Genomic DNA, 15,805 nt, shown 5'->3' with positions numbered 1-15,805 from the left:
TGTAAACACAAATATAGTAAGTGATAGAAGGGTGTCAGATTATGAAATACTGTCGGATGGACAAAAGATGAGTTATTAGATTGTATATATTTGAGAACTCATATAATAAGCTGGATGGAAATGTAGAAGTTGACAAGGCAGATTTATGAATGGTAAGTGAACTGCTGGGGCTGCAAGAAAAATAATGAAATTCTGTGAGCAGTAAGGTAAGCTTTGTGAAAGAACAAAAGCAACTCTCCCTATCTTATGCCCACAAAATGGTTATATACATTAGCAACATATCCCTGGGGATAGGGGAGAAAGAATACTTCCCATGTATTCCCTGCGTGTCGTAGAAGGCGACTAAAAGGGGAGGGAGCAGGGGCTGGAAATCCTCCCCTCTCGTTTTTTCAATTTTCCCCCCCCCAAAAAAAAAGGAACAGAGAGGGGGACAGGTGAGGATATTCCCTCAAAGGCCCAGTCCTCTGTTCTTAACGCTACCTCGCTAACGCAGGAAATGGCGAATAAATTGAAAATTTTTAGGAAAATGGCTTGTGGCAACAGAAAAATACATTGATATTTTGAGTTATGGAAGGTATAGGCTACGGAAGTTTGCCACAGGAACTGGGTACCTTTGCCTCTTCAAAGCCAGCTTGTGAGACTGGGGACATAAATTCATAAAAATGTTTCCACAAAAGCTTCTCACCTATATACCCTTTTTCAACCACATGAAAATGGGCATATATTTATTGAGAACAGATAGACAGACAGACAAGTCAAAAGATCATAAAAGTTCAGTACTTCAAAGGATCATCTCTGTGACATCTACATTGGGAGGTTGCCCATAAATCAGATGGTTCAGTAGGGTGACATTCTATGCAAGTCAGAAATTTTACTAGGGTGTCATTGGGCAAACATAATAGATAACTTGTATATTTTTTGTATAAATAATACTAACATTTTTTTTGCATAGGTAATACACTACCAGTATATTCTTGTAGTGGGTGTTGGCGTGTTTACGCCAGTCTTCTCTTATCTTGTGAGGAGCTTTGGCGTATTTAAGCCACAAGTCTGTATCCTCTAGGGCACCGATGGCGTAACTTCGCCAGGGATTTCTGGTTAGCTGCTGATAATTATATTAAAGTTAGGGTTGATTTTTTTTGGTTGGGGTGGGTGATAGTTTGTGCATGACTTTGGAGTTATGTTAGGGTAAGCATCTGTTTGGTCGTCTCCGTAGCAGTTTATTGAGGTTCAGAATGACCAAGATGTATAAGATAGTGGTTAAAGTTCAGACTAAGTTTGTGTTTGAGCCTTAAGGTTCTGTTAAGTGAAGACTTGCCTATTTAGGGAGCCGCTATCATAAGAGTTGGCTGGCCTTCGGGAAGCCGGCTGCATATATTGAGACGAACTGAAAGGAAGATTGAAGATGAAATGTTTGTGGGTGATGTATGTTTGAAACGTTATATTTCGGAGTTCTTTTTTTCTCTCCTTATTTGTAGCAGCTTGGTGTAATTGATCCATAATATCGTGGATGAGGCTCTGGGTAATGTTTTGCATGAGTCTGAAAGTTTGGCCTAAACATATTTTCTAAGGTTGTCCTATAGGAGGCCGCTGGCGTTTTTCACGCCACTTTACCCTGTGGCGCCGGTAGCACTTGGCCGCTTTCATCCCTACACAGTGTAAGGAATTTCGTTAAATTCGACATCATCTAGAATTCATGCGTCCGCTTTATAAATATAAATGAAATCACTTGCCTCTGATGCTGGAAGTGAGTCCCACTGTGTTTCAAAATAGAATCTGAGTGGACGAGGCTGTGTAACTGGGCGGTTCCTCACGGCCACAGTATTACTCAGTACCTTTAGATTTCGCTCGCTTCCATATTATTTTTCGTGTCTCATTAGCACACTTTTCCTGCACTTCTTTAATGCATATAGTATCGTACAAAAGCAGCACATTCATATGAAAATGTTATTTACAATTCATAATATTAAACCTTTTGGTGCAAGTATAATGCTATGTTATTCGTTTTGCATTAATCTAAAACAAGTACAGTATATTAGATACAACTGTAAGTGTGCTCTGATAATATTAAATTATTCTCCAACATGGTAAGTTAATTCTAACGTCATGAGAATGTATAGGAGTCCTTGAACAAAGTATATTTTTGGATAGCATTATTGAAAGTCAGGAGTAGGTAAGGGGTGTAGGGTAGCCCCACATGGTAAAGCCAGGATATGCAGTGAGACCAGATTGTTTTTTTTTTCTAAATAAATGACAAGGTCAAGTTCTACTCTACACGTCAGTAATCTAACCAAGACATCTGTTCTACAATATTCCATCTCAATCGACAAATGTTATCTTAATAAATGGACGAATATTACATATCCGAAAGTTATGAGAGACTCCTGTTAGTAGCGATCGTTGAAGCTCTCATTTCTGCAAGATGTACAGCTAAATACCAGTACCTGTAAATCAGGGGAGACACAAGAGAGAAATATAAGTCAATTGATATCCTAGCTTCGTCTCTTCGATGTATATCAACTGACTTATATTTCTCTCTTGTGTCTCCCCTGATGATGTGATTATTACACGAAAGTGCACTTGGAAACTTATCCTCCCTCCCCTTTTAGTCGCCTTCTACGATAGGCAGGGAGTACATGGGAAGTATTCTTTCTCCCCTATCCCCAGGGATAATATATATATATATATATATATATATATATATATATATATATATATATATATATATATATATATATATATAAAACTCCACCCTCAGCGTAAGCTAGGCACCGACCAGACCGAGGAAGGATGAACATCTGGGTTGGCTGAAAGCCCAGGATGCGAAACCAGGCAGGTCCAATACTAGACTGGCCCGTGCTGACTCATGGTCAGTAACGTTAACCACCATACTACGAAGACCCATGACATGTGAATGTACGTGTTAAAGGTTTCAGTTCGTCCTTCAAATAAGGGGACTGTATAGATAAGTGTTGTGAAAATGTGCATAAGAGTGAACACAAAATGATCCAAGATAGGCCGTCTGAGTGAACCTACACAAGTGTCATGAGGTGACCTGGTGCTGGCTACACCAGATGCATTGAGTATAACTTTGGAGGCAGAAGTGGCGCTATTTAAAGAAAAAAAAAAAAAAGACCATTTGTTAATATTTTTCCCCACTAAAAACTGACTAGCCAAATTCAAAGTTTCAATTCCAGTGAACATGTTTTGGGGGCAGTATGTGAAGTCAATAGTAACGTGACTTTTTTTGAATGGCTACTGCACAAAATATCAATATGACAGTATGCACACTTCTAGCTTTCGATTATTTTTGTGTTCGCAAGCGAACAATCTAGCGTTTTTTTTTTTCTTAGAATTTCTTTTTAATGACTTTCGACTTAAACTGTTGTATTGTTGTCAAATGTGTTTCTCGGCAACATACGGCCTCGAATATAAGTTTCAGTCGTCTGCCAAAAGACCACAAAAGGAGACTGGGTAGCAGTTATGAAAAAAAAAAAAAAATGGCCCTTACAGACGTGAGGGCATGCAAAATTTATTTTCTAGGTGGTAATTAGTTACTTTGGTTACTATTGTAATTTCTGATTCAAACACGATGCTAAAATACACTATAAGTGTATTTTTGCATATTTGCATATTTTTAGCACATCCACCGAATCTAATGGCGATATTTTAAAGAGTAGAGCAACTTGTACAGAAATAATTTTTCGCAAATAAAAAGATGAAATTCAAAAATCACTTGTATGCTCTAAGAGACTTGGACGCTTGTAATTATTATCTGGCAAAACTCGTGTGTGTGTGTGTGTGTGTGTGTGTGTATTAGATAAACATCACGAGAGGAACATCTGGCAATAAACTTAGGCGGTCAAACCAAACCAGTCAAGAAATAAAAGTCTGACAGGCTTCTTGTTTACTTGAAATAATTCCTGCATCTTATTTCGCTATAGAAGTCAAAGATATACGTTGAATTATCATCATATTCAAAGATAACGGCTATGAAAGTTGTTTTCCCCACCGGGATCTTGCGCACACGCAGAAATAAGAATATTATTGTTTTGTTTTTTGGCCGTTTATTGAAAGTGTTTAAGTCTGCGGGCTTATAATCCAATTTAGCATACCAAACGTGACTATAGCTACCTGCTGATAAGGTCGGTTTGGGTTCCTGTCCTGATTCCAGCACAATACCAAGGGTGGCCGAGTGTGTTATCCGCTACCTGATGATGCTGTGCATGACATGCTGAATGAATGAATGATGATGATAGAAAAGTACCTTCCGAGGAGGGGCGGGAAAAGAGAGGAGAGGGGGGAAAGAGCAAGAAATTGTTAGAGGAAGTGAATTTTAGTGGGAGGAAGAGGGCCAGGGCTTAACCCAGCTTGCATTGGAAAAAATATTCTGATAAGAGCGGAGGCCAAGGTTTTTTTTTTTTTTTTTGAGATGAATCAAATCTCTGACTGATGGCCAGTGATGTTACCAAGAAGTTCCCTGCGCGGACTTAGCAGTAAGATCTATAGAGGTTTTTAGTTTGTTAATATATTGGCACTGGATGTTGTCCAGGTTGTATATTGAACATGTTACCTGGGTGGTTTATTCCCAGGACATTGTTGAAGTAATCAATCCAGTGCGTATGATGAATTTGAAATCGCTCTACTTGTCTTTCAAACAGTTTCCTCCAGTAGATGTTGAGAGGAGGGATTCGTGCTCTCTCGTGAAGTTCTGTGTTCCTGACGAACTCGTGCCATTTGATGTTAAAAATCCAACGTAGAGCTTTGTTCTGGATGACTTGGAGTGCACGGATGTTGGATTTGGCTTCGAGTTCGAGAGCTGAGGGGGCGTATGTGATAAGAGGTCGTATTAATGATTTGTAAAGGTGCAATTTGGTTTTGAATTGCGCCTCTCTGAATCTATACAATTTCGCGAGCTCCGCTCTCGCAATAGCCACCCTGGATTGTAGATGGTGGTTCATTCTCAGGTGTACATCATAGTTTAGGCCCAGGACAATGTTGGTGTTTGAGATAGGAATGGGTGCCTGACGGTGTATACGGGAGTGTAGGTAGACATTAGTTATGTTGTATCTCTGACGTACATTAAAGTCGGATATGTAGGATTTTGCAGGATTTGTTTTAATCCGCCATTTTAACTCCCAGAGCGAAACGTGGTCAATTTCCTGTTGGGTTCTATTGATTAAGTGAGTGAGGATTCTGGCTCTGATTAGCTGTGTGACATCATCTGCATACTGCAGAGTGATGAAGTCCGGGTGTATCGGATTGGGAAGATCATTTGAGTAGAGTGTGTTACAAGAGAGTGGGGGCCAGCACGGAGCTTTGGGGTACGCCGGCATTAAGGAAGAAGTAGTTTAAGTGTTTCTGTATTTGATTCGGGTTTTTCTGTTGCTAAGACAGTTAGAGAAAAGCTTAATGGTAGGTCGTGGGAGTTGGAATTGGGTGCTTAGTTTGTACCTCAATCCATCGTGCCACACGGTGTCAAAGGCTTTTTCAACATCTTTTGTGATGAGTGCGGTCATTTTGCGTGTCCGCGTGTTGTTTCTTATGTAGTTCGTAATGATGTTGAGTTCATCTTGTGTGGAGCGATGTTGGTGAAAGCCAAACTGTTTGTGTGAGAGTAGGTTGTTGTTTGTGAGGTGTTGTCCAAGTCTGTTGTTTATGATTCTTTCAAATGTCTTCCCAATGGACTCCAGTAGGCTGATGGGTCTGTAGTCATGGGGTCTCTGTTGGGTTTGTTGGGTTTGGGAATCATTGTGGTTGTTGCTGTTTTGAAAGCCGCGGGAAAATAGCCGGAGGCTAGCGCCGCGTTGACGAGGAAGGTGATGGCTCTAATTGTGTTGTTGGGGAGATGTGTGAGTAGTTGGTAACCAATGCCTGAGTTACCTGGGGCTACTTTGGGTGATTTGAGGAGGAGGAATTTGACCTCGTTCGGTCTTATGGGAGTTGTGAGAAGGTGGTCGTGTGAAACCGATTGGAGGTGTATGATCTGTTCTGGGTAGAAGTAACTGGGTCTGTTTTGTATGTGTTGTGTGACAATTTGAGTGTTTTCGTACGCCAGAGGGTGAGGGGGTGAGGGTGAAAGATACCTTCCCAGTGTTTCTGGAAAATGTTGGCAATGTCTTGTGGGTTATGGTGTAGAGTGTTGTTGTCTTTTAGCCCATCAAAGTCTGTTATCGGTGCTCCTTTGAGTTTTCGGATTCTGTTCCAAAATTCTCGAGGAGATTTAATCCGGTGTTGTTCTGTTGTGGTGATAAGAGATTTCCAGTGTCTATTGTGATCTTCTAGAAGGCTGTTGAGTGTGTGGTTTCGTAGGGATGTGAGGTCCCGCCGTACTAGGCCCAATCGACGTCTGTTTTGTTCAAAGCGTCGAGGGTAACACGAGAGGAGGGAGGCTTGTTGTGTTTGGAGAGGGAAAGAAGGAGTATGAGGAGAGGCTTGGAGAGGATTGTATCTAAATCACTATCTTTGCCCAAGCAGATTTTGAATTGATACTTATTAGTAGGGAATTGAATTACCCTAGTGGGACGTATCTGCGTTGTCTTGAACACTATGGATAGGAGTTCGAACGTGGATGGGGGGGGGGGGGGGACAATCAGGTTTTAGGAATTGAAGTCGTATGTCTGGCGGCATGTTGGTGGCATCAGTGTTCTGCTGCTTGAATATGTGGGTGTGGGACGCTCGGTGGTCCAGGGTAGGGAGAGAGTGAGGCTCTCCACTCCGTCAGGTGAGAACAGGTCCACTCCAGCCTACGCTCATCAGGAAAATGAGTTTTCCAGAATGGGTTGGGGAAGCTGGGGTGGGGACTGCCCAAGCCAAACGGTCGTGAGATACATGATGGATGATAAGAGAAAAAAAAAATGAAATGAAATTCGATGAGTGGAGGCAGCGCAGGGATGTGGCGAGGGTCGTGGTGAGGTGTTAGCCTACCGGCGTCAGGTCACTGGTCGGGTCACCCACCGTAGCTGTCTCCCACGGGAAGGTCCAACGTGGGAGCTATTACCCGCTTCTATCTTCTTTCTTCCTTCTTCTGTCTTCTTTATTCCGTCTTCTATCTTTATTCCGTCTTCTATCTTCTTTGGGAGAGTTGCCAACTCAGCGCTTTTGGCGCTAGATCTAGCGCTTTATAGAGAAAACTTTTTCAGCTCAGGTTCAGCCGGACTCTCAATGGTGACAAAACTACCCGTAGGCCATGAAGGACCGTAACGTGGCTGGTTGCGTGTGTGCAGGCCATTACATTAAGCAACATAACAATGAGTAAGAAATATACTTGACATTTTAGAGCAGAGTTGTTGAAAGACACCAAATGTCAAAAGTGGTTAAGAATAGTAGAGGGGGATGACACACAATGTCTTTACAAGTACTGCAATTGTCCAGTGTCTGCCAAATTTAGTAACACTGAAAGACAGCAAAACGGCTGGAGCCATTGAGTTCCAGTGGACAAAGTTTCACCACGTGTTGTGGAAACAGAACACTGGCATCCTAGTCGCACTCTGGGCTGAAATAGCCTCATTCACGGATGCAACAGGAGAAATTCACCTCAGTAACCTCTGAGTTGGCTTTGACTATGCTGACATTGCCTCACTTCACCGCTGATGGAGAGCATATCTTTAGTCATATCAACAACGTGAAGTCAAAGCTTCGAAATAGACTATCAAAAGCTTATATGCAATGCTATCAAGTATGGACCAAGAAATGGAAACTGCTGTTATGATTATAATCTGCCTAAAGAACTACTGAAAAACATTGGGTCACTGGAAGCATATGAGTCATCGCAACCGCTACCACACCCCTCACACACACCTACACAAACAACCCCAGGACACCGAAGACCAAGAGATTGCGGATAGGGAATTAGCAGATGTGGAAAAATGAATTTTTAATGTTAAAGCAGTCAGTCGCACTTGTTATTAATAGTTTAGCACGTCAAAGAACAGAAATTATTCGAAGAGTATCTTTTTCGCTGTCAGTAAGTTAAGCGCTTTTCGGGGGTGAATCTAACTGCAAATGAAATTTTGAGTTGGCAGCATGATCATCACAAGACTGGGTGAGCCTTTACTAGTTTCCCTTAACTACGACTCTACTCTATTCTGCTAAATATGAACTGCTTACCAACATAAACGCGGACCACCTTTGTATTAGACATCAGTATAGGTATGGCACAAACAAGAGAATTCAAATACAAAAGGAATAGTAACAACATAAGATACTTACGAGAGTGTTTACGAAAGGTAACATGATTTAAACTAACTTGCAAATCAGTAATGCAAGTTGTGTACTTAAAGCAAAATATTTATCAATTTTTTTCCTAAACATATCTTTAATTGTTTTATCCACTCTAACTGGCATAAGTTTTACATGTTAATCTTAAATGTCAAATTGCTTCGGTTTTTGACATGCAGTACAGAATATTCAAGACATCATTTCATATAACATTAAACATTGTTCTCCTACTCTGAGTAAATGAAATATTTTTGGAGAAATTTAAGCAAAATGTTTTATATCATAATTGCTAGCAATTGTTTATGATTGTGACACACTGTGTTCGAACTTGCTATCGATGTTTATATTTCTTGTCCGGTACATCTGAAATCATCTATTAGGGGACAATATGAAGGATATACTATATTTTGATAATGATTTATTGCGAATGAATTAGTGAAACAGTTCTTGAAAGTCAATTCACCTTTTAGAAATGTAGAGACACTCGCGACGCGGGAACCGCCAAATTCAAAAACTTTGTGGAATTATGATCACTGACATTGGCTTGCGTTTCAGAAATTAAGATTCATTAATAAGGGAGAAAGTATCAATCATGAGTAATTACTTGTTATTGATAATATAGATTTTATTTTATAGTATGAGTGGAAATTTAATGAGTATATTGTTTAAACAAATATGAAAATACTACCTAAGTCGCATAACGGTAGTGGGACAACGATTTGTTGGAGCGCTAGTTTTCGGCATTGAAATCCTGGGTTTTGGTTCTCATTTACTTGCCGGATGTCTTACTGGAAAGTGCAGTGGTGTCGGTCGCTGATAGTGACGTAAATCTGAAGAAAGAAGAGGTAAGTTAGCGATTGTGGACGCTAGGAAGAAGGGAAACCATTAGTAATATGTAAGGAATAGATGATAGTGAGTCAAGAGTTGAAGGGAATTAATGAAATTAGGCTTTGATTTGTTGAATTCAGAGGATAATCCTAGTCCAGTGACGCACCCTTCTGCTTCATATGTACTTTATTTATTTTTGAAGTTTTACTGTGGTGCTGGTTAGAAAATATGGTATAATTGTAATCTTTTTAAAGATTTTCTTGGACGATCCATATAAACCAGTCTGAGAAAACTTGAGAAACCTTTTGATGCTCCCATGTTGTGGAATGTTCTAGAAATGTGCCGTCTGCTCGTTCATACTTGTATCGGAATTTACTTGATTATTATTCACGAGTGCCTTTCGCGTCACAGCGAGGTAGTCTGCGACAATCAACTGAGCCAAGGAAAAAAACTTCTGCATTGCACTTATTCCTGATGTAGTAATTAATAAAGGAAAATGCTGCGGCACTTGCTCCCGTCCATTTTGATCTCCTTTTAACCAGTATCCCTTGGAAGAGGGATCGTTTGATAGTGTTCATATTAGTAGATTAACTTGACTGATCTGAATATTCCGAGGTTAAAATGCAGAGGGCTGGATTTTGTCGTTGTTGAGCAAAGCTGTTTAGCACGGCGGGGCATGTGTGGGATCGAAGTAGTTTAATTTCCCGGCAAGTGCCATATTTGCTAGACTGCAACTCGTTCCAAGTTTGTTGTTACTTCCCAAACGTCAGATGTTCATATTGGATATTGCTACTCAATCTAGGAGTTGCTAATATTCCGTCAAAATGAATTTGTGTATACGATGAAAGTTGGCACTAGGATGTTTTATCCCTCGCCTTATTAGAACCACAGTATTTCCCGCTGGAACTCCTCCCTCTCTCTGTGAATCTTGGCACACTTTAACCGTGGTAGTTTTCCCGACTGTGATAATTTTCCCGACTAAATGCCACTTTTTAATGCAACAAGTGTTAGAGTGAGTGGACATTTCTCATCATACATGGGAGTTTAAAGACTTGAAACAACATAGGGAAAGTTGCCATGTATTAGTGATTTAGGTAGGAAATGAAATGATGCTTAGGTGAGAAACCAACGGGGAAAAGTTGCTCTCTCTCACCACACTTGGCCGTTAAGGCGGGAATACCATCTTGCATGTAAGCCAAATGGTCTTGGCGGGAAACGGAGAGTGGGAGGTATGGCCATCTCGTATCATACACTTAAAAGCTTTTGTGCAAGAAATTATTGCTTTGAATGAATCGCAATTTTAATTTGGCATCGGGAGGGAACGTCTGATATATGAAATGTGGCGTCTAGTGTCATGAGCAAATACTGTGTTTGGGCGAGAAATGGTGGAACCTGAAACTATCGTGAGGCATGTCCCCTCTCCCCCCAGGTGCTTTACAGCTTTGACCAACATTGTCCTTCGAGGCCGGAAAGTACTTGTTCCGGGCTACAGATGTTAAACATCCCAAAAGGAAGATGTTGCATTCGTTTCCTTCTCCGGAATGTGAATGTCGAAGGCTGAGGTTTACTAGCTGTAACTTTGGTAATTTTTTTTAGTTCGTGTCTTTAATGCTATGTACAATTTCTAAATGTAGTGAAGTCAGTGTTTTCAGCTTGCTTCGTCCATACAGCTGTTTAGGGCAAGATCTTAGAGGGTGTTATAACATGGGTCCCAGTGAGTAGGAGCTGTATAGTTGGTGCTCATTTGGCTGGACACTGGTGTTAGATTATGACATTTTGAGAATTCCTGTGCCAAATTTGTCGCTGCCTAACTATTTTCTGGCACTTATTATGGAGGAAAAGGCTCCCAGATGGGTCGCTAGGTCTATTCTGAATCGCATATATTAAATACTATGATGAGTGAAAAATAAAAGTGCCAGCATAAGATTAATCAGTAACATCAAACGATAACTCTGCTGGTTCTAGAATATGCTGCATGTGGATTATTTATTTTTTCAAAAGTTGTCTTGAAACATTCTTAAAAGCTAATGTTGGTTGCTCTAGGACTCATTGAATAGTTCTTCACAGAAGTTGGCAATTATTGATTTGACATTTGTTCTCCAGGTTCACGTCATCGTTCATACGTGCGTGGAAAATGGATAATTCGTTGTTAGTGGAGATTACAAAGGTGCTGATTATGATTATCACTCCTACTCATATTTTATTACTTATTTCAGCCATACGTAATCATTGTATACCCATTAGTTTTTTTTTTCAAATATAGGAGTGAAAAAAAAACTCGTAGCATATTGCTTTGCTATTTCAAAATTGCGTTTGCTCGAAAAAATGAACTAAGAAAATCGTCATAGTTGTCAGGTACCATTTTGTAATTGAAAGTTTCTGGAAAAGGTGACGCCATTTATCGAGGCAATTAAACATGATAGTACATGATGTCCTTCCTATCTTACAACCAGATTTGTCAAATCGCGAACTTAGTAACTCATCTTTAATTACTTGGTGCACTCCTAGCTCTAACTTGATTCTTGAACTTCCATTGCTATGCCTACTGTTCCATCCTACCTTAAATTGATAATTTTATTATTAACGAGTCGTAGGATTTCATTAAAAAAGGGTTCTGCATGGTACTGCATTTCTAATTTCTTATGGATTCTTGAATTATGGTGACAACTGTTAGAATAGAATTTTAGCAATTTTAACATGCCTTACAAAAGTCAGCAGGTAGTATATTTCAAAAAATGTAGGGTGTTATTTCTTGTTTCCGAGTGAAAGGAATTTTTCTTTCACGTGACTTTTACATATTAAAAGCACATTTGAAGGCTATTCTTGGTCAAAGGTGCGAAGCACTTGGGACGAGCGGGGCACATTTGAAAAAAAGATGGAAGGCGTTTCATTCCCGCCCAGACGCCGTAGTTGTGCTTGACTAAAACTTGTTTCAGTTGACGTACTTTCCCTTTTAGACGACAGATGTTCGAGATGCCACTTTTTCTAAATGTTGATTTCTAATGCCTTTGCATGTATGATATTTTGTCGGCTGTTTCCACTGTAAATCACCGGAAATGGCAACATTTTTTCTTGTGTGTTATGTTTCCTGCCAAGTGTTATATATACCATTTTTTTTTTATTGCGATGATGCAGAGCTGGCATGACACACTGGACATACTGCAAAGCCGTGCTCGAAATAAGGACTAATTAAGTTTCCTTCTTTGGCGGAATCTGAGCATTTTAAGCATCAATAATATCACCTGTGAATGCATGTAGGATATAGTCAGATTTCTCTTGATATATACCAAACTTTTTATATGAGGCATAAGCGTATCATGGTGTATTGCTTCATCATTTAAAATAGGCTACTTTTGGGTGGAAAGTTAACACAGGATAAGTTGTCATCTCTCATCATACAAAGGAGTTTCAGCGGGAAACACCTTGGAGTTGTACCATCTAGCATTAAACGCAAAGTTGTTCCTGGCGGTTAAATTTGTGTGTTGGCGGAAGACATGCATTTTTGAATAGTTGTCATGCTGCATCATGTATATACACCAAGGGTTTAAGTGGGAAAGTGGCGCTTAGCCGGGAAACTGTACTTTCAAGTTCTCTCTTCGGGAATATATGATGGTCGACGATAAGGTACCTGCAGGGAACTTTGGTAGATTTTTCCGTAGTGAAGTGACTTCTTTGCTATGGACATATATGAGCATGTATGTGTATCTGTCATCATTGTCTAATTTCACAATTACATTCATAAACTTTATCATAATTGATAGCTTACATTACAAGCGCCGCTGACCGCAAGCTTGAACCCTATTTGGTGCAGCCAACTTCTAATTGATTTGTGTATTAAAGAATATTCGAAACCTTTCGTTGACATTAAAATAAGATGTTTTGTGTGGTTATATAGAAAATGGAAATATCGAGGAAAGTTATTACAGTATCTGGCGATGTTTTGTAAGACATGGGTTAGATATTCCGCTATACATTAGCTCCTCCAGGTCTTGTATTATTACATTTCCTGGCTACTACACCCTCGGCAGCTACCAATCACTCCCTGACTCCCTCCCTGGTAACATGTGCTCGTTATCACATATCCCGTACTCTTCCTTACCATCATCATTCTTCCTCTGTACCACACCCTCCCTCACTACTTTTCCTCGTGGATGTGATACCTTCTGTGAGCTGCTGCTCTTCCTCGGTACCACACCCCACCAAACGCTCATTACCACTCTCCCTCACTGGCTACCTATACTACCTTTCCCTCCCAGGTACCAGCGCTCCCTCCCTGCTTACCACAGCCATCCTTCACTACCACCGTCCTCCCTCATAATAACATTTACAGATATAGTGTTGTTTATAAATAAAACCAACCATAAGAATATTACAAATGCAACCTTGACTACTTTTTCCCCCAGGCAGGGTAGCCGCCGGTGAGTAGTGGTGTCGTCGTTGATCTCACCAGGAGTGGCGCCAAAGTTTCCTCATCCGGCATGATAAGGTAAGCCAGCGTCCTAACTTTTCAACCACCGGTTACAGTAATGATGAGTGACGTATCATTGTGTATACTTGGTTTATATAAGGAAGATTGTGTATTTCATTCTTATTCCTTGACACAATGTTGCTTGATGTATGTTTGGTTCGTGTTAAGTATGGTTGTTATATTTAGTTCGTATTGAGTGTAATGATTCATTTCACATTTTCCTTTGCAGGTAAGTGATAACAAGACCGTCGAGGGACCATGACATCGAGTCATGCAAGGTAAGTGCGCTTATTGTTTTCTGATGTAACATTACAGAGATACAGTTCACAGAGGAGGACAGTGCAATGTTAATGTCACTAAATGAGCATGGGAGCAGCTGGTGTGACGCTACTGAGCTACTGTTTACATAGACGAACAGTGATGTCACAGTTAACCTCCAGACCAGCTGCTGTGACATTACAGAGGTACTGTCCACGGGGTGAACAGTGCAATGTTAATGTCACTGAGCTAACCACCAGAGCATGTCATGTGACTACACAGCTTACTAATGTCCACAGAGCTGGACCACGTCGTTGAACCAAAAGTACGCTTCATACAAGGTTAACTTCATGTTTTGATGTAACATAACAGGTACTGTTTACGTCTGCAGCTGCGGTTTCCAGACTCCACCTTCATCAAGTTGTGCAATGTTTTGATGAATTGCCTCTTACCACCCAGACTTGTGTCATTAATGGCACCACAAGAACACACCAGACGTGGTAGTAATGGCACCACAAGAACACACCAGACGTGGTAGTAATGGCACCACAAGAACACACCAGACGTGGTAGTAATGGCACCACAAGAACACACCAGACGTGCTGGTAATGGCACCACAAGAACACACAAGACATGCTAGTAATGACACCACAAGAACACACAAGACATGCTAGTAATGACACCACAAGAACACACACCAGACGTGGTAGTCATGGCATCACAAGAACACACACCAGACGTGCTAGTAATGGCATCACAAGAACACACACCAGACGTGGTAGTCATGGCATCACAAGAACACACACCAGACGTGGTAGTCATGGCATCACAAGAACACACACCAGACGTGGTAGTCATGGCATCACAAGAACACACACCAGACGTGCCAGTAATGGCATCACAAGAACACACACCAGACGTGGTAGTCATGGCATCACAAGAACACACACCAGACGTGGTAGTCATGGCATCACAAGAACACACACCAGACGTGCCAGTAATGGCATCACAAGAACACACACCAGACGTGCCAGTAATGGCATCACAAGAACACACACCAGACGTGCCAGTAATGGCATCACAAGAACACACATGACCTGTGCAAGTAATGGCATCCCGAGAACACGCACCTGAAGGGTTATGCTACCCCCCCCCCCCCAGAACACCCAACTGACGTGTCATAATGGTAACCAGAGATCATACACCTGACCCCTCCCAGTAATGGCACCCAAAGAACACACATCTGACGTACTAGCAACAGCTCTTCAAGAATAAACATCTGACAAATACCAATCATGGCACTCCAAGAACATACACCTGACATGTGCTAATAATGGCACTCCGATAACATGCGACTTGTACTAGTTAAGGTAACCCGAGGACACACACCTGACTTTTGCCATTATTAATAGGGCACCCGAGAACACGAACCGGATCTGTGCTAGTAATGATACTACAGTCGGAGAGTTCCAGGACTGGCACCCTGAGAACACGCCCTTATGCTGAGATCTCCCTACCCACGCCAGTAATGGCATCTGACATGTGCCACTGTGCCGGTGCCAGTAATGGTATCCTATGGAGACACACATGACGGCCTTCACTCAACTCTATTAACCTCAGGGTTGTCGTCCCAATGATCTAAGAGGTTGGTTCATGACCACATCGGAGTTCTCTCCTAATCTCATCAGATTTTCTGATTACTTCAGTGAGTTCTACTCGTGACCTTGCTGGGTTCTTATTATGAACCCATAATTACTAGGATCTTCTCATGACTACCCACGTCTGTCCCATGACCCCAAAGACGTGCAATAATGAGGTCACCAGAGGTCACCGCATAAAAAGAGGAGGTCGACTCGTGATACAGAGGTGGTTCAGGATGTGGATGGTCACTTGCTGTGGAGGGAGTCATAAAGGAAGTGGATGGTCACTTGCTGTGGAGGGAGTCATACAGGAAGTGGATGGTCACTTGCTGTGGAGGGAGTCATACAGGAAGTGGATGGTCACTTGCTGTGGAGGGAGTCGTACAGGAAG

General features: G+C 41.2%; 1 protein-coding gene and 1 long non-coding RNA gene across 10 annotated transcripts in view; one reads left to right on the top strand and one right to left on the bottom strand.

The window, feature by feature from the left end:
• LOC139745747 (DNA polymerase lambda-like) overlaps positions 1–15,805 on the bottom strand; it is a 305,248-nt gene that overhangs the window by 48,760 nt on the left and 240,683 nt on the right. For 3 of the 9 annotated variants that reach the window (XR_011711928.1, XR_011711929.1, XM_071656272.1), the window contains one exon: positions 8,909–9,050. The exons of 2 other annotated variants lie outside the window; for them this stretch is intronic. Coding sequence is in view for 1 of the 7 variants with exons in the window: in XM_071656272.1 (XP_071512373.1) it covers positions 8,909–8,964 (56 nt within the window). In the remaining 6 variants the exon portion in view is untranslated. Of the gene's footprint in view, positions 1–964; positions 1,169–1,733; positions 1,873–4,134; positions 6,550–6,957; positions 7,072–8,908; positions 9,051–15,805 lie in introns of those variants that run through there. 4 more of the 9 variants (XR_011711932.1, XR_011711934.1, XR_011711930.1 and 1 more) reach the window with 4 other exon arrangements.
• Positions 8,933–14,676, top strand: LOC139745753 (uncharacterized). Its single transcript, XR_011711936.1, has 3 exons — positions 8,933–9,065; positions 13,452–13,534; positions 13,746–14,676. It is a non-coding gene; the product is annotated as an uncharacterized lncRNA (long non-coding RNA).

Source organism: Panulirus ornatus, chromosome 62 (assembly GCF_036320965.1).
Source record: "Panulirus ornatus isolate Po-2019 chromosome 62, ASM3632096v1, whole genome shotgun sequence".
Lineage (NCBI taxonomy): Eukaryota > Metazoa > Arthropoda > Malacostraca > Decapoda > Palinuridae > Panulirus > Panulirus ornatus.
The sequence above is the reverse complement of the archived record's forward strand: the minus strand, read 5'-3'. Positions and strand labels throughout refer to the sequence as shown.